This window comes from Lampris incognitus, chromosome 19 (assembly GCF_029633865.1).
Source record: "Lampris incognitus isolate fLamInc1 chromosome 19, fLamInc1.hap2, whole genome shotgun sequence".
In the NCBI taxonomy this organism is placed as follows: Eukaryota; Metazoa; Chordata; class Actinopteri; order Lampriformes; family Lampridae; genus Lampris; species Lampris incognitus.
The window spans coordinates 21,150,471-21,176,578 of NC_079229.1; the positions used below are offsets into that span (position 1 = coordinate 21,150,471).

Genomic DNA, 26,108 nt, shown 5'->3' on the forward strand with positions numbered 1-26,108 from the left:
ACTCCAAAAGTGTGTGTGTGTTTGTGTATGTGTGTCTTTGCAAGAGAAATTGAGCTAGAGAGAAAAAGAGAATGCAACCATGCACATATGAAGTTATACAGACACACAAATTCACATAACAGATTAGATTGGCAAACATATTTGTTCAAATATATTGAAGCGAACACACACGGATTTGCTGACATGTGTACAAACAGAGCCACACACACGAAGATCCATGCACACTCCTTCCAAAGATGAGTAGAGATCAGTTGAATCCTTCATAGCCTTCCTCTCCTTGTTTGCTACATAGTGAACATTGCGATCTGCTTCGTCTCTGTCAACGCAGAGCAAATGTGTCTTTGATGAATGATCACCATATTTGCCCTGAAGCGTGCCTTGTCTCAGAAGTGTTTTATTGTGTTGCAATAATGTTTGCAGCGAAGGGATTTTATATGATGAGTCAATCCATCAAAATTGAAAAATTGAGACATTGTGAAGCTCACCACTTAAAGATGTCATCAGATCTGAACGAAGATGAGAAGAAACTTTATTTTTTTTATCCCCCCCCCCTCCCTTTTCACCCCAGTTGTATCCGGCCAAATACCCCACTCTTCCGAGCCGCCCCGGTCTCTGCTCCACCCCCTCTGCTGATCCAGAGAGGGCTGCAGACTTACCACATGCCTCCTCCGATACATGTAGAGTCGCCAACCGCTTCTTTTCACCTGACAGTGAGGAGTTTCACCAGGGGGACGTACCGCGTGGGAGGATCACGCTATTCCCCCCAATCCCCCCCCCCCAGAACAGGTGCCCGGACCAACCAGAGGAGGCGCTAGTGCAGCAACCAGGACACATACCCACATCCAGCTTCCCACCCACAGACACAGCCAGTTGTTTCTGTAGGGACGCCCGACCAAGCCGGAGGTAACACGGGGATTCGAACCGCTGAGCCCTGTGTTGGTAGGCAGCGGAATTAGACCACCATGCCACCCAGACACCCCATAGATATGAAGAAACTTAACAATAAGATAGGGGGAACATGTAAATATACAATAGGCACATAATATATGCACACAAACAACACAATAACAAAATATCCTGTCCAAACATCTGTTTGCTCACATTGAACTTTTGCGTGTGCACACAGCCCTGGCATGCACATGCTCACACAATCCTTCCCATTCTCCACAATGCCACCCCACAATTTCATGACTTCTCCTTTTGTGTGCTGCTTCAGACTGGAATTCGTATTCAAGCGTCTGTGTGTTAAAATGCTCCAAGGCTCCCATCAGCTGTCAGCAGGAACATACGGTCACTGGAGGATTAGTTGCTGTGCTGGACAAGGGGGAGAGTTTTTGACTGCAACACATGGAAGTCTGGAGGCTGCTGGCTCTCTCCAAACATAATGTCTCAAAGCACAGGCAGCCTGTAGGCTTCAAGGTTGAAGTATTAAAAGTCTTCTCTCTCTCTTTCTCTCTGTCATTCGCTCTCTCTTTCTCTCCCCATCTGTCCTCCGAGGCACTTGATACTGTACCAGCCAGCCCCAATGTAAATCACAGAGCTGGGGGTGTAAAACACAAGCAGATGGCTGCCGCCTTTGAATGGCGTCTCTGTGCGATAGTAACAGTATCACTCTCAATTATGGCTTAAATGATCCATTTGTAGGGTGGGGACATAAATCAGGGTTTTTAAAGCACACCACTCGCTCACTCTCTCTTTTTCTCTTCCTTTCTCTATTGCTTTTATCCCCCCCTCAACTCCGCCGGCTCCCCCTCTTTTACGAGTCGCACATGAAAAAACAACTTTCACCCGTATTACCCCCTCACCCCCCTCGCCCCCCCATAGAAAGACTAATATTGACAGTGATGAAAGTGCCAATTATGATGGCCTCCTGTTTCCGCCAGAGCGTGTGTAGCTGAGTGTACGCTGCTTGCTTTTTGGGCCTTTTGCGATGCAGAACGGTGCGTCCCGCGGTTCAAGGCTCCGAGGGGTCGACGTGCGCGTCATGTCTTGGCCGGCCTACCGCAGCGCCTCAAAAGCACACTGCACAGCAGGGTTCCTCCAGCTCAGGGAACCAGTTACCCAGCACTGAGCCAGCGCCGCGGGCTGAAAAACGAGCAGGTCGGTGACAGGGCCCAGAGCCTTTAATGAGAGGCCAATGCCAGGAATGTATGGGCAGGTTTATTTGGACAAGCTCAGTGATCTGTTTTGCTAGGATCCCTATTATGTCTAATGAACACAAACACGCAAAACCGAGAGAGAGGACGGACGCCTGGAAAACAAGGGTGGTTTCGTTTCCCCTCCTTCATCCCTCCCTCCTCTCTCTCTGGTTCTCACTTCCCCACCTCCCTCCTCTCTCTTTTCCTTTGCCCCATGCTCCAGCTGCAGGGCTGAGTTGCTACAAGGATATAGGTCTAAATTTGATTAGGGGGGCTAAGCCACCAACACCGAAGCATAACAGAACTTGTTAATTCACACTGACCCAGAAAGAGGGTGGGCATGTGCGTGTGTGTATGTGTACATGTGTACGTGCACATGCGCATGTGTGTGCATGTGTGTGTGTACGTACACACGTGTTCTTGCATACCTTTGCCCGTGAAGTCGTGCTCCTGTATTTTGTGTCAGCGGTCACCAGCCAGGGCCTGTGCCATGTGCTATCTATTAGCATGCAGCTGTTACTGCTACTTTTTTTTGGGGGGGGGGGGTTACAAGGCATTAGCTACGGCCCTGTTATGAGTTGTTAGGGATGGCCATTGGGGATAGTGTGGTGGGGCCAGTGTCAGACTTGAGGAAGTGGTAGGAGGCCATCGATGAGAGGACACTCACTGATCAGATTACAAGGCTTGATGGATAGGGGTCAGAGAAACCAGCAACCGAAGGGTTAGTGAAGGAACGGCTGAGGTGTGCGTTTCAAGAGTGTGTGTTTATCTGTATGTGCCCTTTTTCCAAGAGAAGGTACAGAAACTGTTGCACTTCTGGATCAGTGTATATGCATGCACATTTGTATGTGTGTGTGTGTGTGTGTGTGTGTGTGTGTGTGTGTGTGTGTGTGTGTGTGTGTGTGTGTACCTTTCAAAGACAAGAATGCATGATTCATTTCAGGAAAAAATGAGGATGATTTGCTGAGGAGCTGCTAAGGAGCTGGCAAGAACCCAACTGGACACTGTAGCACTGCGCCCCCTGTAGGCGGCCTACATGGATGCCCTGCTCCTCCAAATCAGGGAAGAGAGTTTGATGGACACCTGATTGACCCACATGTTATTGTTAACCATATCAGATATTGTGGCTGACGGTGAAACAACATTAAGAGACGCCACATGAATCCACCCTAAGCCTCAAAACCTTCCACTCCTCTGATATCACAGCTACAACGGCTTTCACCGATGTTTTCGGAAAACTACGGAAACTCAATACGACGTGAAAAAGAACACTTAACCCCCCCCCACCCACCCACCCCCCCACCTTGGCCTAAACACCCTGATACTACCCCACGCCCCCGATTTTACCTAACAGTGTAGAAGAAAGCAAAGAAAAACAGAAAAAAGAGAGGGGTCAGATTGTTTCTCTGCAAATATTATCGCTGTTATATTTTATTCCGCTCCGAGTAGAGCTTGTTCTGATGCACGCAGCTCTCATTCGATAGTCAGGAATCAGTCCAGCACGGCAGTCTGCGTGTATGTCTGTTGCAATGAGACTTGGATCATACTGTTATTGACCTTTATCGGGACATTTTAGAGGCTCAATCCAACTGTGAACTCTGTTCCAGTGGCTTGACACTGTGCTGTAAACACAAATAATATTAGCCCCCCCAGGCATATTTGAGAGCCATTCTGAATCAATTTGCCTTTATTGTCCTCACTTGGAAACTTTTTTGGTGTGCGGCATTCCAGAAGGTATTTCAGCACCTTAAAAAGATAGCATACCCCAGTAATCCAGTGTCCTTCGTTGTATTTATTTGTAAGAAACATTGGCTCGGTTAAATGGACACACTGGCTGACGTTGGAGAAGAGATGCGATGAGGAATACACGCGAGATGAGACTAGACAAGACGTGTGTGTGTGTGTGTGTGCGTGCAGGTTTTGTGCGTGTAAGCATGTTTGAACATGCACACGCACATGCTGGTCTGCCTGTGTCTAACTGGATCCCGGCCACAGAGCACCAGTTGTCTCTCCTCCTCCCATCTGCTCCCAGTTAGCAACATCTTGAACGCTGTACTGCAGGGTGCTCCCATGTCATAAAACACACTGCTCCTCTTCTCTCTCCTATCCTCCCTTCTCCCTCTGTCTCTCTGCCTCTCCTCCTCCTCCTCCCCCCCCGCTCTCCTTTCGTCTAGCACGTGGTAGAAGATGTTTTTCCTTGCTTACTCGCCTCCTCTACGACGGAAAAAGCGGCATGGGTCCAGCTGCGTCTCGGTCCGCACACGGAGTTGTTAAACAGTTTTTTAGAAATGAAGCTCTCAATGGCAACCTTCTTGTCTGTGTGCCGTCATCTTTTTTATGCCTGCCTGCGAACTTGTGAAATATCTAAGGCGGCTGAGAACTTCATTACTCGGACTTCAGAACATCACTTCCCTGCCGTGAGACATCTCACATGGAAATCCTGCCTCCCACTGGAAACCATCGATGTTGGAAACCCCATTGGTGATAAAAAGCTTTGACCCCCCCCCCCCACACACACACACACCTCCATCTCTTATGAGTGATGGTCCAGGCTGGGCGCTGTATGCCTTTAATCAGAGAGATGTATGGAGGGGGACCACAGGCCTAATGACAATTAACACATGTAGCTAGAGGAACTGGCCCCAGACCCATTCAAATCCATCAAAGGACACTTGAATCAACCCGATCCATAACTGCTCTCTCCTCCGCAGTGTCTGCCTTTTCTCTCTCCCAACGCCTCCGGAGGAAAATGACAGATTGAAGTAACAATAGAATCTATGGCTGCACTTTATATCTCTTAAGTAGGACAAGGCAAGGCAAAAGGTCTTATAATGAGAATGATGACCCGTGTCCACCGTTTCCTCCCCTGCACCTCCACCCCTTTTTCTCCTCTCCTCTTTCCAGGGCCTCCTGTGTGTCCACGACTTGGTGGCCAAGAAGAGTTACGACCCTGAGCTTCCTCCGTTACCCGACGACATTGACGACGACGAGGACTCTGTGAAGATTATTAGGCTGGTTAAGAACAAGGAGCCTCTTGTAAGTCCACACCCCATTACACTAATCCCGTGAGGTTTCTATGCGTCTTAGTTTCGTAATGTCATACTAAAACTAACTGTAATTTTAATACGGCCTAACTTGAGCGGAAGCACTCCCCAGGGAGGTTGTGAAATTATATATTGTCGCTCTCGGGCGAAAACCACAGGAAGCGAAAAAAATCATTACCATTTCACCGTTTTGTAACCCAACATTTTCACAGGCTTTGTAAAACACGTTTCATTATTCAAGGAAAATTAAGGCGTTCACAGCCTTAAAGGTGCACATATAAGCAGTAAAAAGAAAATTGCCAAAATTACAGATATGTGGTTTTCACAACAGGGCTATGTTACAGCAACGGGCTTCTTCTCGTAAATAAAAAGTATAAATTGACCAGCAACGGGAAGAATGCATCACCTTGTGCAGGCGTGTTGCAAACCACAAGCGGTTTTACATATCGCTCATTAGCTCAATGAAAAGGCTTATTCAAGCCTCTAAGAAATATATCGCATTCTGTGTGACATCTGAACTTGTTTTTTCTGCTATGCTAGTGAACCATTGTTGGCTATATTGGCATCTTAGTTTATCGTCTGATGTCTGTGGGAATCCAACCCCATAACCTTAAAGTTTTAAGCACTGTACACAACGAAACCGACCACAATTACCCTGCGTTTGCATCTGTGTATTTTCAGCCGGCAGTCTAGGCTTGGTTTCTGCAAAAGGGTTCTTTTCTATCCTGGTCTCTGTTGGTCTTTCATTGTAGCTCACTTCTCACATCCATCCTTCTCAGACGTCTTCCCAGACATCAGCAAGCAGCCCAGTGCCAACCCTTGTCCATCTCAGTCTCAGGCCCCAAAAACTGATGCATCTTGGCCTGCGTTCTTCTTTTCACTCTTCCCCTCGACATCCTGGGCGTCTGTCTGTAATGCGTGTTGACTGCCACACCGTGCGTTCCCCTGGCCCTGTTGGCCAGCCGGGTCCTCTCCTTCATGTGGGCTGTTGAATAGGCCCTGGGTAACCCCTCCACCACAGCACTCGGGACTGCTTCTCATCACACCGCTTTCCTCTGCTGTTTTCACTGCTGTTCTGTGTTCACCTCAGGTTGTTTTGAACCCTTTTCCCCTCTCCCACTCGCCGCTGTCACTCTGTATCACCAACTTCCTTTTTATCCCTCTAGGCTGACCGCCATGTCCTGCAACACATGCACGAATTCACACACACACACACACACACACGCACGCACGCACGCACGCACGCACGCACACACACACACACACGCTGTGATGACCTGTCGGAGACCTCTGTCTGTCTTTTGTTGTGTGCGGAGGCCCTGCCCATCTTTGATCTGGTCTGGACATGTTGCTGCTCCTGCCGCCTCTATATTCACCGTGTGGTTTTTTTTTCCCCAGACCACCAAATTGGCTCTGGGCCGGCGCGCTCCTCTAACCACACCCAGGAGAAACAGGAACACACCTAAGCCATTTTTGGGTTCCTGCCTCCTCTCGCATTTTCCACAGGGCTGGTGAATGTAATAATGTGGCTTGGAGGAATACATGCTCGCGCACACACACATTGTCGCGCGCACTTCCTACTCCGGCCCCTCCGTGTCCGATGTTGGATCACACCCCCTGAAACCATAATGTGATTTACACCCAGCGTTGGTCAGCGTAATCATCTGGCTATGTTATTCCATTACACCGCTTCACTCTTTTTCGTCTATGTGATTTTGGCTCCTGAGAGCATCAGAAACAAGTTTACAGTGTGTGATATATTGTGGGTGTTGATTTTTGTGGAATCTATTTTGGTCATGTTGTAGTGGGTCGGTTTTAGTTTATTGGTCATGGGGTGTAAACCATGATTCTTGTGTCCCTCGAAGTGTTGGTAACTAGAATGGCATGCTGCTATGCTACGTATGTCCACTAATTTTGTAATTACTGCCTGTCTAGATATAGTCCATTTTTGATTTCCTGTTTGCATACCCTCACTATCATCAAATGAAGTGCGGCAACAGTTTTTTTCATGCAATTTTATGTCGTTCCAGTAAAATGCAGTCAGCAGCTTAAATCACTTCCATTTGCCTTCATTTTATTCTGCACATCTCATGGGCTACCATTTAACTGAAGGGATGTATATTCAAAAAAATTAAGCATTTAACACTTCCAAATTGCAACCAACAAACGTTTGATTCTAATTTTTGAGACTATCATTTACACCCTGAATAGTGAGTGAGTGGATTTTACCAATTTCTTTATATATGGCAAGAGCCTCAAATCTTCCATTTAACAACTTGCAGGTTAGTCTTTGAAAAATAATCCCAGCCATTTGCTGTAGGGTGACCTCATCCTAGTGAGTGTTTGTGCACCAGGCTGCTTGAAGGACCCAACAGGCACGGCAGCCCTAATCTCCTGCAGCTCTCTGTCACTAATTGAGGCGTGGTGGTTATGTAGAGGCGAGTAGGATTTCTCTGCAGGGCAACACTCTGTGGGTTTTTGTGAAAACAAAACAATAAATACTAAAGGGCTGCTATTATGACCGCAGGCCATCTCAAAAATATTATGTTAGATGGTGTTATATTTGTGTTGTGGACGTAAAGAGAAGGGTGAGTTAAAGCACCTTAGATGATTAGAGGGCAAGGCTGCAGACTGGCCTCGTTTTGGTTTGGGAGGGCTGGAGCTGTGGTTTCCTCAAAGACACACTGAAAGCCTAAAGTACATCTCTTATTGTCTTGTTTGTAGTCACAAGCCTTTGTCATAGACTTGTCAGAGCTTGATGTCATGTATTCTTCATTGCTGTTTTTTTTATGTACCCAGATGTTAACATCTGCCTCGGTCAGTTTTGACAGACGGAGGGAGGTGGTACGGATTTCTAAACACAGTGCACTTTGGGACAATTAAGGACACTGTCTAGGAGGCCTCCATCTTCATGCATGGGGTGTGCTGGACTGCATCCCACAAACAAACGAGCCACAGCTGCTATAGAGGTCCCTTGTCATGCATTTATCTTCCAGCAATCAACGTCATTGCTAAGAGAGATACTGAAAGCTACAATGCCAAAGATTTACTTGCAAAGAAATGTCCTTTTTATGAACTTCCATGGCTGGCATATTTAATATTGGCTAATAGCTTAACAACAATGCAGTTTGCAATACCACTGAAGGTAAAAGTTGAACAGAAGTGGCTTTCTGCTCTAGCTTTAAATACTTGAATTGTATACAGGCACGGCAGAACAAAATTAATGCATGAAAAAGAAATAAATGAAAATATGTTGCTATTTACCAAGTATTTGCAATGCAATTCCTTGTAACTTCACTTAGCTGTGCAATTACAAAAACCTTTTTTCTAAAGTTTCCTGCTTGTGATGCTGCAAAAGTACTGCAGCAGTTAAACAAGCACGTAGTTAAAAGTGAGACTTGTACAATTGAGTCGACTGTGATGCACTATGACTAATTGTCCCCCCCCCCCCCGAAAACACCGGTTACTCCGTCACTCACTTTGTTTTTGAGACAAATTGACAGTAAATCTTAAGGTTCTCTGTTTACCCTATCAACCTCTGGTGCTTGGCCATGGCAGCCATTGTCATCTTGAGTGACCCTGAATGGACCATAATGGACAGTTAGAAGGTGTCCATTAAGGAAGCGGCCAGAAGGTTAGATGTTCATGGTGAAGTCACAGCCATTGCACTAACTAATATAAAAGCCCTCTGATTGTGTTGGGTCCTCATTCACTGCTGCACCAAATTGATTTGGATGTGCCCTTTAACTTGCAATTGCATATAATCAGCCTGAAATTCTCAAACTTGACATCATAACAAGGGAGCTGTACAATATCGGGCTAATTTCCTTTCCTTCTCGCATGACTTCTGCTCTCTCTCGCTCTCTCTCTCCTTCTCACTCTCCATTGCTGTAATTGTCTCTGGTTCTGTCTCATTCTCTCTCTCTCTCTGACTTTTGCTATGCTCTCTCGCGCTCCCTCCTCTCTCTCTCTCTCGTGTGCTATATTTCCGGATGGTTTGGGGACTGCGCTGTAGCTAGCACGCAGACCTCTTTCCAGGTGACTCATCCATTACGTTAATTGTGATTAGTCGTGTGGATTGTATTCAGTAGCTCTGATTAATTGCAATCATTTTTCAGACCGTGACTTCATGCTGTATTTCAGCGAGACCGTAAAAACTCGATCTTCCAGGACAGCCTCCCTCTCGATCTCTGCCCCCTTTCTGTTGTACTCTCACTGAAATCCAAACTGGCTGATTTATTAGCTCAGATGTCAGGACAATGAAATAATTGGGTTTGGAGAGAGGCATAAACATGTGGGCACATAAAAAAAATCGTAAGCTCCAGCCGTGTCTTTTTTATTGAAAGTGTGTTATTTTGGATAAGTTTTAGAGGGGACAAGTTTCGGGGGGGGCGGGGTCGGCTGAGTAGGAGCACAACGTGGAGGGGGTTGCGTCAGGACTCACTTGGATATGTGGCAGGGAGCGAATATACTGGTGTGGTGATAAAGGGCCTTGGTGCAGACTGACTAATAGGAAAGCCGAGACAAAGGCTAGCAGATGCCAGAATGCACTGGTGTTACACAATTCAACTCCCCTAGCCAGAAACCAAGAGCCAGGAGTGAGGAGTATAAAGGAGAAATGGAGTGGCCCAGACATGCATGCGCAAGGCAGAGCATCATTCCTGAGCAACCTGGAAAATTAAAAAAAAAAAAAAGAAGTAGAAAATCCAGTCTCAAAATACCTTAAATAGTAAGAAGATGATTTGGGAAGTTCTCAGAAGGGATACCACAATTTGCTCAGAGCGACTGTTGGTATGATGTGAGAACATTGGAGGCAGACAAGCCTGCAGCGGCGGACTCTGTTCTTCTCGTTTGGATGTTTTTAAAGTCTCTATGACGCAGATGTAAATAGCAGACTAGAGATGCTCGCTCCAGCTGCCCTGCTGTTTAACATTTCTTTTATGGACCACTTGTCAGCTTGCTCAATGCCACTGCGGTGGTGCCTGCTCGCACAGACATGGGAATAGCGCTCATTCACTTTTCTCACTAAGTCAGTTTCTACCTGTCCCCTTTCGGTCTGCTACCTCTTTCTCTCTTTTCTGCCTTTCGCTGTCACTCGGGTCATTTTTTTCCTCCTTCCCTATGTTTTCCATATCTGGTCAATTTGTCTTTTGTCTCTTCTTTTGCTTTCCTCCCTTGTATATTTGTTCTTATTCCCCCGCTGTGCGTTTTTTACATGCCTGTCGCCTCTGTTTAGGAAAATGGACACTGTTGCCCCTCGCCACGTTCCCATCATGCACTTGGTGGAGAACACCATCCCAGTTCGAACCTGACACTCCATCCATCCTGGGTTGTTAAGCTTCATTAGCAGCCTTAAAAAACCAGTGCCAGGAATGTGACAGGATCGATGTCAGGTTCTTTCTTTCTCTCTCTCTTTTCTTTTTTCTTTTTTGGTCTTAATGCCTTTCCCTCCCTTCACTTTGTTGATGCACACGGAGGATTGGTTTTGCCATTATGACTGGATGCCACTGGGTGCAAATCAACGGAAAACTGTAGGCAGCGCGGGGCCCATGCCATCCAGCTGGCAGTGCCAACCTAGCGTCCGGGCTGGCACAGCCTAATGTTAATCAATTCAGCTATGCTACTACTTGGCGTGGCCACCCAGTTGTCCTAACCACTGGATACCAGCACGTCGGCTGGACTTCTCATTAAATATCTACAAATAGCGCTGGTTTGACTTAAGCACTGTAGTATTTGCTCAGTGTACAAATTTAATTGACATGCACTATTATTATATTTGTAAATGCTCAGGGCAGACTTACATTGACAGGAAAGTCTCGAGATTGACTAATTATTGCGATATCCTTTTTTTTTTTTTTTTTGACCAGGACATCGCGTTCAGATTTTCCATGAACCAGACAAGAGGATGACAGTCGCTGGAATGAGCTGTTGGCATTTTGAAACGCCGCGCTTTTCCCATTTGGGTTCAGGCTCGCCTGTCCTCTCTGACAATAATTTGGGCTGTTGTTGGATCGTGGCTGCTCTGACCTCACTTTTCTGGAAACCTTTCACAGACACACACACACACACACACATGCATTCAGTCAGATAACACGCATCACAATCAATTTAGCTTTGCACTTTTGTTGTGTGGATTATGTTGGTCTGGCTGAAGTATGTACGAGTAGACACAAACGCATATGCACACACACATGCAACGGAGCATGTGTATATGCAATGGATAAAACTTCAGTGTTGTTTGGAAGTACAGAAAAAAAGCTCTTGATTGAGACAATATTCCATGGAGGTGTCACGACAGACCCCGGCGGTTTAAAAGAGATAGTTAACTGTTGTCTGTTTACTTCAGACTGTGAAAAGCAAGGAGAAAGTAATGGCACTGGCTTTGGATTAATGGGACAGCTAATGAGATTAGAGCAGACAGCACACATGTTAGTGTTTTGGAGATAGATCCATGTGCTTTAAAAGCAATATATCTTTCATTTGATGGATTAGGCCGGGGTTTTGGGAGTGCTGCAGTGGAAGATTGAGCACCGTGGTCCAAAACATGAGGACAAGTTCAGAGCTGTGTTGGTATTCAGCTGGATCACCGCTGCATGTTTGTGTGTGTGTGTGTGTGTGTGTGTGTGTGTGTGTGTGTGTGTGTGTGTGTGTGTGTGTGTGTGTGTGTGTGTGTGTGTGTGTGTGCGCGCGTGTGTGTGTGTGTGTGTGTGTGTGTGTGTGTGTGTGTGTGAGTATAAGGCCGTCTGGGTAGCATAGCGGTCTATTCCGTTGCCTACCAACACAGGGATCGCCGGTTTGAATCCCCATGTTGCCTCTGGCTCGGTCGGGCGTCCCTACAGACACAATTGGCTGTGTCTGTGGGTGGGAAGCCAGATGTGGGTATGTGTCCTGGTCGCTGCACTAGCGCCTCCTCTGGTCAATCGGAGCGCCTGTTTGGAGGGGAGGGGGAACTGGGGGGAATAGCGTGATCCTCCCACACGCTACATCCCCCTGGTGAAACTCATCTTTGTCAGGTGAAAAGAAGCGGTTGGCAGCTCCACATGTATCGGAGGATGCATGTGGTAGTCTGCAGCCCTCCCCGGATTGGCAGAGGTGGTGGAGCAGTGACCGGGACATCTCAGTGAGCAGGATGATTGGCCAGGTACAATTGGGGAGAAAATACAAAAATAAATCAATAATAATAATATGAGTGTATGCATGTGTGAGTGTGTGTGTCTGGGGGGGGTTGGAGTGTTTGTGTGCTCATCTATCTGTCCACGCTTACATGCTGATCATCGCATGTGTTGGTTAGCAGTATGCAAACTAGTGGCTGATGTGCCACCCCCGCAGTCCGTTGAGGTGTGAATTTAAAAAGACGCAATTCCCAAACCCACACAAAGCATTCCTAGATTATAATCCAAGGGCCCTCTTAAACAAACGTCTTCCTCCTATTATATATAATCAGAAACTTGAACGCCCACCTTAGCATTCCCTCCATCTTTCTCCCCCGAGCACCTTTTCCGCCCAGCGTTCTGTCCATTGCCACATTCCGCAAAGTATTCCGAGAATGGGAGAGCTTGGAGTGTGAATGCGGGCATTGTTGCTTGTCTGCTTGGCACTCTGGAACGGCCCCGCTCCCATGTGGCCCCTTAGGCAACTTATGGAAATGAGTAGTGACATGTGAAAGTGCTGTTTTCTTACCCAGGATAACGGCTAAGAAAACACTAAACAATCTCGGGCAGAGATGGAGTCCTCTATATGACACAACTGTCTCTTTGTGTTGTGCGCCGATGCGTTTACATACAGAGCTCCGAGATGAACAGACTTACAGTCAAGACCAGCTATCCTGCATCATCCAGTTCACTGGGAAGAGACCATGTGCCATTTCAGCTTAGTTTAAATGACCAACACAGTTCAGATATGATCTCACACACACACACACACACAGCTTTCACCCAGACTTAAACACATCGGCACCTGTCTGAAGTGCTGATGTGAGCTCCTAAGTGTGTTTTCATAGAGAGTGGATAATGACGCACTCCAACATTAAGATTATAAGAGGAGGAGGAGGAGGAGGAGACGGAAGAAGATGAATGAAGGGCCCTCTGCACTACATTACCAGTATCTGGCAGCTCCTGCCTGGAATTTCCCTGACTGTAATTATCATGATAATGACCAGCAATTTTCCTTTTTCTCAGCATACTTGTTAATTGCTGGCAGGGGTCAAGACCGGGGTTAAGGAAATATGGTGGGGGAAACCAGAGCTTGGGCTAGTGCAAGACTGGGTCAAGAGGTGGGGTGGGGTGGGGGGCTGTGGGCTCTTATATTGGTTGCAATCACAAGTGAGATAATAAAACAGGTGGCAAAGCATGCAACAGGTCATCCAGTGGGGATGAGAGGAACCACAGCAGTGGCACTAAGCTGCAGCCTGAGTTTGAAAAATTGTTTAAACGTAAGACACACAGTACCCTTTCTTGCTCTGGCCTCTCTCTTGCGCACGCGCTCTCTCTTTCACTCTTTCTCTCTCGCTCTCTTTCTCGTGCGCTCTCTCTCTCTCGCTCTCCGTCTCTCTCGCTTTATCTCGCTCTCTCTTGCTCTCCCCCTCTCTCCTCCACTCTCTCCCTCTCTCTCTCCCCCTCTCCCTCTCCTCCCCCTGAGCATTTATACTGTCATCCAGGCACCTGCTAATTCGTAATGACGCTGAATCAGTCGAGCTTTATAGATGACTATAACACAAGTCGTCCATAAACAACAGGTGGATTTTCCGATCGTAACCGAATAAACGAATTATTACTCGAGTGTACTTCCATTTTTTATTCATTTGTTTTTTTTTTTTAATGTTGCAAGTGTATAAGGCTTTGGAGGAAGTGTGGAAGGACTCGTAAATGTACCTGGCTCCGTGTGTGGAACGATCATGTGTGTTGCTGGGGCAGTATGCCATCCGAGTGAGGTAAGATGAAATGACACACTCCAACACCAGATATGACTGGAGGTAATTGTATTTTAATGTCCAGGAGGCCTATTCCCACTCCATTGTGTTTGGATTTTCCATGGTCAACATCTGGTGTGAAGAATGCCAGCATGTGTTTCCACTACACTTGTATTTACACCCCTAAACACAGCAGTCAACACAGCGGTCGGCAGGAGTTTATTGTCGCCGTTACACTTTGCTGTTAAGTGACATCATGTCAAAACACGTCGGGCGCTTGGCCCCGCTGGTCACGTTTGTTTTCCCTTGTCTCTCTCAATTTGGTGGGAGAAACAATGTTTGTCAAATGCCATGGCGTTCGGAGCGGTTCAGGGGACTATGTTTTGAGTGCTCGTTACGGACCGTGGGCCGTGTGTGTGAAATAGAGCACCGTGCTTGTTTTCCCTGGCGGGTTTGGGATTGTGGAGTGGGTTTGGTTGAGACTATGGTTGAGGTAAGAGGGCTCTAGCTACCCTCTGTTTGACTATGGCTAGGTCCGTGCCCTAACCCCCCCCCCCGCCCCAGACCTCTGATTAGTCAGGCCAACCAACGGAGAGCTGCCTCGCCAGGCAGCCAATTAGTCATCCATCCAACCAGCCTGCCAGTTTACATCGTGTCATCCATTCATGGGTGCTGTCCATCCATCCATCCATCCATCCATCCATCCTGTCAGCCAAAAGACCCTGTAATTGCTCCACGAAGGTTTAGGCTGTCAGGCATACAGTAGGCCGCAGCCTTGTGGCTAATTCCATCCAAGCGAATGTGATGAGATGTCCACAGCATTTGATTTGTCTAACCACTGTTATCGGTTGAAGTTTCATGGCACTCGTGTACGCTGACAGCTCCCTGGATCATCACTCATCCATTCCGTTCTCTCTCGTAAACACACGCTCATTTACAAGCGGGGATCCAGACTTAAGTCCCCGTGCTCTCCTTTTGCATACAGAGACTATATGATGTGTGAGCCATTCATCATCACATACTTAATGCGGCCTCCATGTCCACATGTGAGCTCCAGTGCGCTGGCAAAGATAATGGTCTGATATGCATGAGTATCACTCCAATTCTCCTCATCACACGGCAGAGACGAAGCTGCCGCATTTGGGCCGGCCCAACAATAACACTCAGAGGCATTTATGTGTTAGGAATGGAGAAATAAAGCTGGCAGCAGCCGTTGCATATGGAGCTGATCACATTGTGGAGTGGAGGCAACGGATCACCTTACTGATGACTAATTGACCACAGCTCGAAATCCCTCCTCATTCCACCAGAATGACTACTCCTCCCATCGCCTCCTTTCTATCTCTCCCTCTCGCTCTCTCTCTCTCTCTGTGTCAGTCAGTCTGTCTTTCCCTCTCTCCCTTGTGTCTTGTGTGTTTTCTCCTACTTTCTCTCCTGCCCTCCAACATATAATTTTTGGGCAGACTCGTTCTTTTGAGCGCCGTCTATTTTTAGGCCGATTCGGAGGAGAAAAATGTTTGGGCAGAGGAGGGGAAAAAAACATCCCAAAACGAAACCAAAAATAGTGTTTTTCGCTTTCCCAGGCGTAATAAGCTACCTTTTCCGTGAGAATGGTGAAGTTCAGCCTCTTGATGGTTAAGTGGCGCCTTGTCTCTAATTACTAACATAGCGTAGCCCATTCATCAGGCTTAGTGATTGTCTAGCATCAATCATCCAGTCTTTTGAGCTTTCTCTGGGCTTGTCTGCCAGTGTCTGGACCCAGGCTTCAGGTAGAGCCCTTGACCATGCTCTCAATGAAACGCATGCATGCACACACAAATACACTTACACATGCCTCACTCATGCTTGCAGGCACTCTGACTCACTCATGCACACAAGCATACTACCCCCGCCCTCTTGACTTCCCATACTGCCCCCTGCCTCCAAAGTACACTAGGAAAAATCTGAAATGGCTTCCATGTGCCAAGGGGCGCTGATGGCTTGGTGTAAACTAAGCAGTCCGTCGATGCCAGCCCTCAGCTCCACCACCGGGAAGCTCACCCGTGATTGTGGAGCTTTCCCTATCCTGTCCTTTCACCCGTATACAACCCTCTCCATCCAGAAGCTTATTTAGCTTTGACTCTGACTGTTTATGTATTTGTTTAACAGAGCGAAGGCTCCCCTCATTAGTGGCCATGCATGGCTGGGTGCTGATGATAGCACCCATAGGGTATCCAGGAGAGAGGAGAAAGGTGATGCTGAGTTCATGAGGTTGAGTGGTGCTGTAGAAATGAGTCTCATACCTTCACACACAGCTCCCCCTGGCTCTCAGTGTTTCCAAGGCATCCTCTTTGGGCCCAAGAGGAGGGCGGATTGACCCTGGAGGATAACAAAATGAGGGTTGGCTGCTGATGGTTATGAGGTGTAGGAAGACGTGTAGAGGGCTCTCGGAGCCCTGTTAGGAAACAATCAAGGTTCAGGAGGAATGGGAATCTATCCGGACTCGGAACAGTGAGAGGGAAACAGGAATATGTGAGCTGTTCATTACTCCAACAGTTTGTGGGTGATATGGGCAATATTTCTCCCCTCAGCTACTTGTCACCACCTAATATCTACCACCTGCAGATAATGAGGGCCTGAGAGGCACCGTTGTAAACTGGCCTCTGCTTTTCCTCAGCTTGTTGATTTAAAGATTGAAGTATTAGAGGGTCTCCACCTCCCTCCATCCCGTTTTCTCTCTGTATTCTGCTCCCTCGGTCTTGTACTTTTTCTCAGTCTTTCTTTCTAAGCAGTCTGGCTTTGTCTCTCTCTCTCTCTCGGGGTTGTCTTCCTCTGTTCTCTCTTACTCTTTTTTAATCTCTGTACTCTCTCTCACCTTATTTCTCTCTGTAAAACAGATATACAGAAGGAACAGAGACACATCTGTCTCACTTGAGGAGGAGGTGATGCAAGCCAGGCCCTGATTCCTGGGTAGATGTTTGTCCCAGTAGGCCACTGTACACATGTCTCCATCCTTCCATCTGCCCTGTGGGCTTTCCCTTGTCTGACTGGAGCTCTTAACACTGTCCTGCTACAGGGCTTTAGTGCCTTCTGCTTCCTTCACCTCTCTCGCTCTCTCTCTTGCTCCCTCTCTCTCTCACTGTTGCTCTCTTTGCCTCTGTCTTTCACTCTGTGGAACACACTCCTTCCCTGACTGTCTTTGCTCAGTTCAGATGTGATCCGTCTCTGTCTAGTTCTCTCTTCCTCCTTTCCTACCTCTCTCTCCTTCACTTATGCTGACTCACCCAGTCACTCTCATCCTTCTCATCCTCTCACTCCCACTCCTCCTCCCTGCCAGTCATCCCTCAGTCTACCCTGGTCTTCCATAAACCCAGACTATGTAGCCTGTGTTACTGTTCAGTTTTGGCCGGCCTCAGCTTCTCTTATCAGACAACGCTCATTTGGCTACTGTACTGGTACTGAGTTCACAATGAGGTTGTCCAAGATATACTCACACTCTCGCTCCTTCTCTCTCTCTCTCTCTCTCTCTCTCTCTCTCTCTCTCTCTCTCTCTCTCTCTCACACACCCCTTGGCTGGCCCGTGCAGACCCATCACATCGTAGTGCAGTGGGTCAGGTTAGCATCACCAGAGAGAAAGGCTTTAAAATGTGTGCAGTTTCAAATGGCTCTGAACAGGGAGTTGATGAGGTGTGAAAATAAAATGAACGCAGCCAAATTGACCTTTTTGAATGCCGGCATTGGTCCACTGCTTGCTGCTTGCCACTCCAGGCTAGTTTTTTTTTTGGGGAGGGGGGGTGTATGCGTGTATTTTTATTAGGGTGTGGAAGCACATACAGAGTGGCGGTTTTGAATTGGCTTCGTCACTTCCCAGGGACCTGGATGCAGACCTCGAGGGGGTCGTTTTCATACTAAAAGCACAACTATATATTGGCTGTAGTCCCTTACAATAAAAGTAGTAAAAAATTGAGTTTCCAAACGACATAGGCACGGCATACAATATAAGCAATACATGTCATTTTCCCCCTAACTTATTTCTGAGCACCATATGTGAGCTCATCCCATAGGTAATCCATAGACATGTGGCGTAGAGAATCCCCATTTTGTTTGTGCAGACAGCCCATTGTCATTTCAGTTACGACACGGAGCAGGGGTCCAAGGCTGGCTTGTTGCTGTTTAGTTAGCTTATAGACGGCCACCAGCCACCAGAACCCAGGGGGATGCAATAAAAACATCCATCACACTACTGGCTCCCATCCAACTGTGTGTGAGAGAGAGAGCGAGTGTAAAAGAGAGAGAGAGGTAGGCAGAGAGGAAAGTTTGAGAAAAACATCATGACCAAATGTCTGAGGGTTCCTGTTAGATTTCCTGCAGAGCGGTATCCCTTGTGGTTGTCTTTTATGCGACCTCTCACCATGTAAATCTCTCTTCTTTCGTAGCACACACACAAACAGATACACATCGAGGTTTTTAGGCCGTCAAGGGGCCGTTGCACCATAGAAAGCTGCTTTAAGTCACAGTGAAGGGCTGTGTGTGATCTTGACACTGGTGTCTGACAGCACTCTGCCCTTTACTTGCCCTCCCAACACACGCACACATTCTCTCTCTCTCTCACACACACACACACTTAAATGCACACATCGTCAGCACCTGATTTCTTCACTCTCACTGCGAGCTCAGGTTACTCTAATTGTCCCAATTATTTTATTAAGTCAAAAGCTCTTTGCGATTCTGCAGCTTCCACTACTGTCCCATCCTGCTCTCTCACTTTCCATCAACCCCAGCTCTACGCCACCTCAAAGACCTTGAGGAAACCATTATTTAAAAGGAAAACCATTAGGGGTGAGCAGGTCGTGAAAACAGTCCAGATGACATGCTAATAGCAGCGGGGAAGTGGCACAAACCAGAGGCTCCCTTGGTCTTTGAGGAGCCAGGGTCTCCGAGATCTTGTCCTGCTCCCCTCTGGTCCCAAACTTCCCATCGGCAGTGACAGCCAGAGCCGTTTTGGGCCTCTCAGAGGACATCATCCAGGGAAATAACACAAACCGTAGCAGCCGGAGTCATTATTGGCCAGCCCTGCCAGCCGCGCACAGTGATGCGTTAGTACAATTGAAATAAAGCACGGCTAGTGAGCGGCGCGAGGTAGCCTCTTCCTCTTCTTACCAGAAACAATATTAGTCTTGGGGAATGATGTGAATAGCAGGTAGAAAGGGGAGGAAGGATGATTTGTGGTCCCAACTAACTATGTGTCTACTGGATGACACATCGGCGGCCCCCCAGCTTTTACTTTCTGTCTGGCTCCGGTTAAACTGGCCCGTGTGAGGAGGACACGTTTATTGCATGTGTTAGGAAGACGCAATTCCGGGCCATGGTTCGCCGTCCTGGTCTCGTCCTCTGCCAACCAGCCAATCCTTAATCCCAGCCGGGATGGCGCTTGGAACTGTGTTTGTGGCAGTGCTGTGACAGGTTGGCACAGACGAGACTTATTGTTTCAGTATGAAGCCAAAAGCCAGTCAGGTTTCCTGGTAAATGCATCAATGTTGAACACTGTCATTTGAAATGGGAGATGGAAACACTATCCTCTTCCCTGTGTGTCCATCTGGCTGAGCAAGAGGCCTGTAAAGGACAAGGAAAACTCAGATTGTATCTGCCTGCACGTGTGTGTGTGTGTGTGTGTGTGTGTGTGTGTGTGTGTGTGTGTGTGTGTGTGTGTGTGTGTGTGTGTGTGTGTGTGTGTGTGTGTGTGTGAGATATATATGTATATATTTGCAAGTGGGCTAAATTATATAAGAAAATCCAGAAAGCAATGCACCATACAGTTGCATAATGTGGCATTGCTATTCACATTTGGTCATATAGCTGTATAGAGTGATGATATTTGCATTTTCTCATAAAATGCAGCCCATCTGCAAAACAAAATGGAGGTTTGCTGTACACATTTATGGATCTGTGCCAATGACATCACCAGTGGACTGTTCCACACCGTTCCAGCTGCGTCTCAGAGACACACAGAAGACTGCTCAGTGTTATGGCTGCTGATGGGATGTTATCCTCAGAACATACACAGTATATATGGAAAGATAATGTCTAAAATGGTGGTTCTGTTTTTCCCCTTCAATGAAGATTCGTACTTACCATTTCTTCTCTTTTTGTCTCCTATGCTGTGGTGCAGGGAGCGACCATTAAGCGTGATGAGCACACAGGAGCCATCCTAGTTGCCAGGATCATGAGAGGAGGGGCGGCCGACAGAAGTGGTCAGTTCTCTGCTCCATTATCTCTGTATTTGTATCTCCCTTTATCTAGCATTTCTAATGGTGCCCTTTTTTTAGGGGGGGGGTTGCCCTTTTTTCTCCCCAACTGTACTTGGCCAATTACCCCACTGTTCCGAGCCGTCCCGGTCGCTGCTCCACTCCCTCTGCCAACCCGAGGAGGGCTGCATACTACCACATGCCTCCTCCAATACATGTGGAGTCGCCAGCCGCTTCTTTTCACCGGACAGTGAGGAGTTTCGCCAGGGGAATGTAGCACATGGGAGGATCATGCTATTCCCCCTAGTTCCCCCTACCCCCCGAACAGGCGTCTTGACCGACCAGAGGAGGTGCTAGTGCAGCGACCAGGACACACACCCACATCCGGCTTCCCACCCACAGACACGATCCGAACAGCCAATCCCTGTGTTGGTAGGCAACGGAACAGACCGCCATGCTAACCGGACGCCCTTTTTGGGTTTTTAAATACTCTTAGTTACAGTAATTTACAGATGGACTATTTTCGGGGCCTTAACTACGTTGTAATCAAAAGGTTTTTATCCCTTATACTTAAAGTTATTGGATTTTGTTGACTAATTTCTGCCAATTCTTCACCAGAACTTGCACTTTTTGAATCATTTTGTAAACTAGAACCTCTGTTTTATAGTCCCTGTGTTGTGTGGTGGTTAGTGTATGTATTGTGTTTTGTCTTTTTGTTTTGTCTTTAAACTCCTTCATAGTGAAGCCAGTGGAAAATTTCCACATGTGTGGACAATAAAGGTTTATTCACTCTATTCAGTCACAAATACCACCGTGAAAACAAAGATGACTTTGGTATGCAGGCACCTCGGCTGAACAGAAGAATCTCAAATTTAACTGAGATGACCTAGACATACTAAGTGTGTGTGTGTGTGTGTGTGTGCTGTATGTTAATGTGGATCAGGACTGATTCATGTTGGGGATGAACTGAAGGAGGTCAACGGAATTCCTGTGGATGACAAGAAACCAGAAGAAATCATTCGTATTCTGGTAGGCTCTGTGTGTGTGTGTGTGTGTGTGTGTGTGTGTGTGTGTGTGTGTGTGTGTGTGTGTGTGTGTGTGTGTGTGTGTGTGTGTGTGTGCGTGCGTGCGTGCGTGCGTGCGTGCGTGCGTGCGTGCGTGCGTGCGTGCGTGCGTGTGCGTGCGTGCGTGCGTGCGCGCATGCGTGTATGTGTGTGCGCTTGTGCCTGTGTGCACACTCTGTGTGGCTCCCGCTTCTGTTTTTGCCTTGCTCCCTTGGAGAGGCTAACAGTCATGTTTGTGGTGGCAGTGCTCTCTCCCAAGTCATCCAGGGCCTTACGACTTCATCTCTGATCTGTAAACCAAACTCTGGCCCTTCTCCGTGATGGCTCCCGGCCTTCAGACCACATGCAGAGAGTCACTTGGTCCCACTAGACGAGCTAGAGTCTATGTGTTTCCTCCAAGTGAGCTCCGCCACAGGCCTCAAATGAGTTCCCCCCACAAGCCTCAGCTCTGCCAGAGAGGGCCAGAGGGGAAAGAGGGAGAGAGAGAGAGACTCAAGTTTTGGAGGCTTTTTAAACTGTGGCCTCATGAGCAGATGAAAAACCAAGACTCCTTCGGCACTCTATCACAGCCAAGCCAAGGCGTCCAACACTAATAACCCCTCCATTGTTGAAAAATCAAGCAATGCTTCATGTTAAGTGACTCTCATTGGATTAGGTGCTTAGTGAATTATTTGAAGGCTGGCTGACTGATGTTTGCTCCCTCTCCATCTGTCCCCCCCCCCACCCCTTTCACTCTCTCTCTCCCTCTCTCTCTCTCTGACTCTCGTTCTCTCTCCCTCACTCCCTCTCTGTCTTCCTCCCATATCCCAGATCCAGTCACAAGGGGCCATTACCTTTAAAGTCATCCCCGCGATCAAGGAAGAGGCGCCAAGCAAGGAGCCCAAGGTAGGTCCTGTCCTGGCTTAGTCGTTATGTTGATTGGGTTACACTCGTGGACTTTAAAAGAGGAGCGAGAGCAACTCTGCTCCAGCTTTCTGCCTCTTCGCTGGATACCAAACATTCTTCTTGAACTCAACGAGAGAATGATTTTTATACATCTTTAGGGAAACAGGGAAATTGATAGCTGTAATATACTTACATGAAGGGCATACAGTATCCAGGCCTTTATGACATTTTACGATTGGAGGCAAAATATTATTTGTGTTGTGTGTGCAGGCGTCTGTTTTTGCTGTTTTTGTGTGTTTGTATATCTGTGTGTGCATGCAAATGAATGTGTGTATGCTTGTGCGGGAGCTTTTTGTGCATTCCTGTGTGTGTGTGTGAGTGGGTGGGTGTGTTTATTCGTTTGTGTCAGGGTGCTTTGTCTTACCCCAAAGCAGTCAGCAAGCCTAGGCTGTGCCTCACGAGGGCTCTTCAACTCCATTCCATCCATCCATCCATTATCCAAACCACTTATCCTACTCAGGGTCATGGGGATGCTGGAGCCTATCCCAGCAGTCATTGGGCAGCAGGCGGGGAGACACCCTGGACAGGCCGCCAGTCCATCACAGGGTCGACACACACAAACACACATTCACACCTAGGGACAATTTTAGTATGGCCGATTCACCTGACCTGCATGTCTTTGGACTGTGGGAAGAAACCGGAGCACCCGGAGGAGACCCATGCAGACACGGGGAGAACATGCAAACTCCACACAGAGGACGACCCGGGACAACCCCCAAGGTTGGACTACCCCGGGGCTCGAACCTGGGACCTTCTTGCTGTGAGGCAACCATGCTAAGCACTGCGCCACCATGCCGCCAATCACGATCACAATCAGCAATCAAAATTACTGGGATCAGTTCTTCACAAATATATAACAATTTGCAAAATAACATATCTAGAGAAGTAGACAGTACACACCGTATTTAACTCTTCAACTCCAACCTCATTTAATATCGTCATTCTCACCCTTCTTGATTTTGATGTATCATTCCTCAGACGCCTCCATTCATAGCAAACAGAGGCTGATCCACACCCCTAGTCTTAAGGCCCAGGGTCAAAGTACTCAATGGCATACCATTACTCAGAATACAAGCTAAGACATCACCGTTTATGCGTCATTAGGTAGCGTAGATGCACTGAAAGGCCGTGAACTTGCAGCCTATGTAAAATAGACTGGAGGAATGGTGTAAAAATGAAAGTGTCATTAAGAAATTAAACTAAAGGAGGAAAATCAAAAGCTCTCAGCGTTGAGATGTATGAGTGTGTTCTACTGCAAGGTGTAGGAGCAAGTGGACCTGTTCTGGCCTGTCTGTCCTAATGCCTGTTCTGGCCTACAAAATGTCTGCATCTGAAACATAATTTTACTACATGGCACAGAGCACGAAGCACTTAAATCAGGTAGACAGAGAAAAACTTAATCTCTTTCTCTTTTTTTCTATGAATCCCTCCCTTCTCCCACACACTCTCACAGACGCACACACTACTTCTTTCCCGCTTTCCACATGAACCTAGTTGTCTGAGGAGTGATAACTCATCATGACGGTACTTCATTTGGACAGAAGACACGTCGAGGTGCTTTAGGTTGAAGCTAGCTGCCCGCAGTGGGAAAAGACGTCAAAGATTTTTCCCTTTTCAGGTCTGACCTCCTTTGTGTTGATGAGGTGTGTCCCTCCCCCCACTGCCAAGATGAATTAAGCCATCTTGATTTAGAAAAGAAAAAAAAAACTTCTCCATTTTCCTTGGTTTGTTCCTTCAGGAAAGATTACTGGTGTTAATTTGACTGTCGAATCACAGAAATTCACAGGGCAGAACAGAGCGCTGGAGATCCAACTGGAGCGTCTGACTCAGGACTTGTTGAGTCTCGCCACGCTTGGTAGGCTCTGCAACGGTGTCCCCTCCCCCCCATATAAGTGTTGGTGGAACGAAGATACTAAATTATCCAATGGCTGCAGATTTCTCATCCTGATTGCACTGACCTTTATTAACCAGTCACTTTACGCAACACCGAGCAGCCGCCTGTGCTTCTGTGATGACGTCCCCAAAGACCTCACCTTGATGTCATCATACAGAGAGGAAGGTAATTTGCAGTGAACCATTGCTTTTTCCCCTCTGCGCTGAAACCAGTCTTTCTCTTCTCTCCCTCTCTCTCTCTCGCTGTCTCTCTCCTTTTATTATGCATCCAGATGTTTGTGAAGGCACTCTTTGACTACGACCCCAAGGAGGACAAAGCCATCCCGTGTAAGGAGGCTGGTCTGCCTTTCAAGAAGGGCTCCATCCTTCAGATCATGAGCCAGGATGATGCAACATGGTGGCAAGCCAAACACGAGGACGATGCCAACCCCCGCGCAGGCCTCATCCCCTCCAAGCATTTCCAAGAGAGGTGACCCCCCCCCACACCCCCTGCCCCATTCGCCCACACACATTTACATATTAGGACACACACACACACGCCTCCCAATTTGCTTTCCCCAACCAAGAAAAAGCCAACGCACTATCTGTTCATCTACTTCTATTTTCACCATCTCTTTCACCCCCCACACTTGATTTTTTTTTTTTTCACACAGTTGCCTCACACTGCCAAAATACTTTGGATTTCCGTACATGTCTGGCCCGAAATGAGTAATGACAGAAAATGATAGTGCTGGTACCGATCCACTTTGGACGGCGGGAGGATGGAAAATCGCACATCAGTGGCGCTCGGACGGCTTTGCTGATGTGCAACACAGAGCCATGTGTTGGGGGGGGGGTCAGTTTCTTGCCACTGTCTGTGAGCACCCAAGGGGCTACAATAAAATAACAAAAAATGACATCTGTATGCACGGAGAGTTTAAAGGGCAAAAGAAGAAGCGTGCAATCTCATTTCATAAATATTCAGATCTGTCCCTGACATTTTGTTATGAACATGTATTGTGTAGCATTTTTGTTTCCTCCACCCTCTCCTCCCTCTTCCCTCAAATCCCCTTCTCTTCCTTCCCTTTTCCAAGCTGAATGACTGGAGTTGGTGGATATTGAGGAACGTATTCTCTCCATCATAGCATAAAGTGTTTATTATTCCCCACGCGGTCATGAAAACTGATGGTTTTATTGTGCCTCTCTCTCACTTTCTCTCTCTCTGTCTCTCTCTCTCTCTCTCTGTCTGTCTCTCTCTCTCTCTCTCTCTCTCTCTCTCTCTCTCTCTCTCTCTCTCTCTCTCTCTCTCTCTCTCTCTCTCTCTCTCTCTCTCTCTCTCTCTCTCTCTCTCCTTTTCCTCTTCCTCCAGGAGATTCGCACTGCAACGGCCCGCCGCACCACTTCAGCCCCACAAGGCCTCCAAACGGCGATCATGTAAGCATACATAATCTGGCATGACAGTGCCCAACAAATCAGCACCCCGCACCCCACTGCACTTAGTACACTGCCTCCACTTGCGCTGTAACTGGTGGCTTGGCTAAGGGTCCTCAACAACTAAGAGACAGAGAGAGGGGGAAAGAGGGAGTGATGAAAAAGAATATAAGGGGGATAAGGAGGAATGAGTCCATGAGAGGGAGAAAGAGAAGATGTAAGAGACAAGAACTTGATAAAGAGATTCAAAAGATAGGTATTGTGTCAAAGAACAGCATTGTCTGAATTCTGAGTTCGTAGTGTGCCTTAACACCTACCAGGGTGATTCACTTTCAGCCACAATCCCTATATTCTATATATAAGGCCACCATTGATGCCTGCAGTATGGTTAGGATGCTTTACACCTTTCATCAGAGGAAATATCGTGTCCGGTTCTACCACCCCACTTCACCCTCCACTCCATATTTACCTGTCTGTCTGTC

At 47.4% G+C, this 26,108-nt stretch overlaps 1 protein-coding gene across 1 annotated transcript in view; it reads left to right on the top strand.

Moving 5' to 3' along the window:
• The window catches only part of mpp7a (MAGUK p55 scaffold protein 7a), a 148,833-nt gene that overhangs the window by 76,136 nt on the left and 46,589 nt on the right, over positions 1-26,108 (top strand). Inside the window, exons 7-12 of the mRNA XM_056299186.1 lie at positions 5,043-5,174; positions 20,239-20,320; positions 21,258-21,343; positions 22,189-22,263; positions 24,489-24,685; positions 25,565-25,629. Coding sequence (XP_056155161.1) covers positions 5,043-5,174; positions 20,239-20,320; positions 21,258-21,343; positions 22,189-22,263; positions 24,489-24,685; positions 25,565-25,629 — 637 coding nt within the window. The remainder of the gene's footprint in view (positions 1-5,042; positions 5,175-20,238; positions 20,321-21,257; positions 21,344-22,188; positions 22,264-24,488; positions 24,686-25,564; positions 25,630-26,108) is intronic.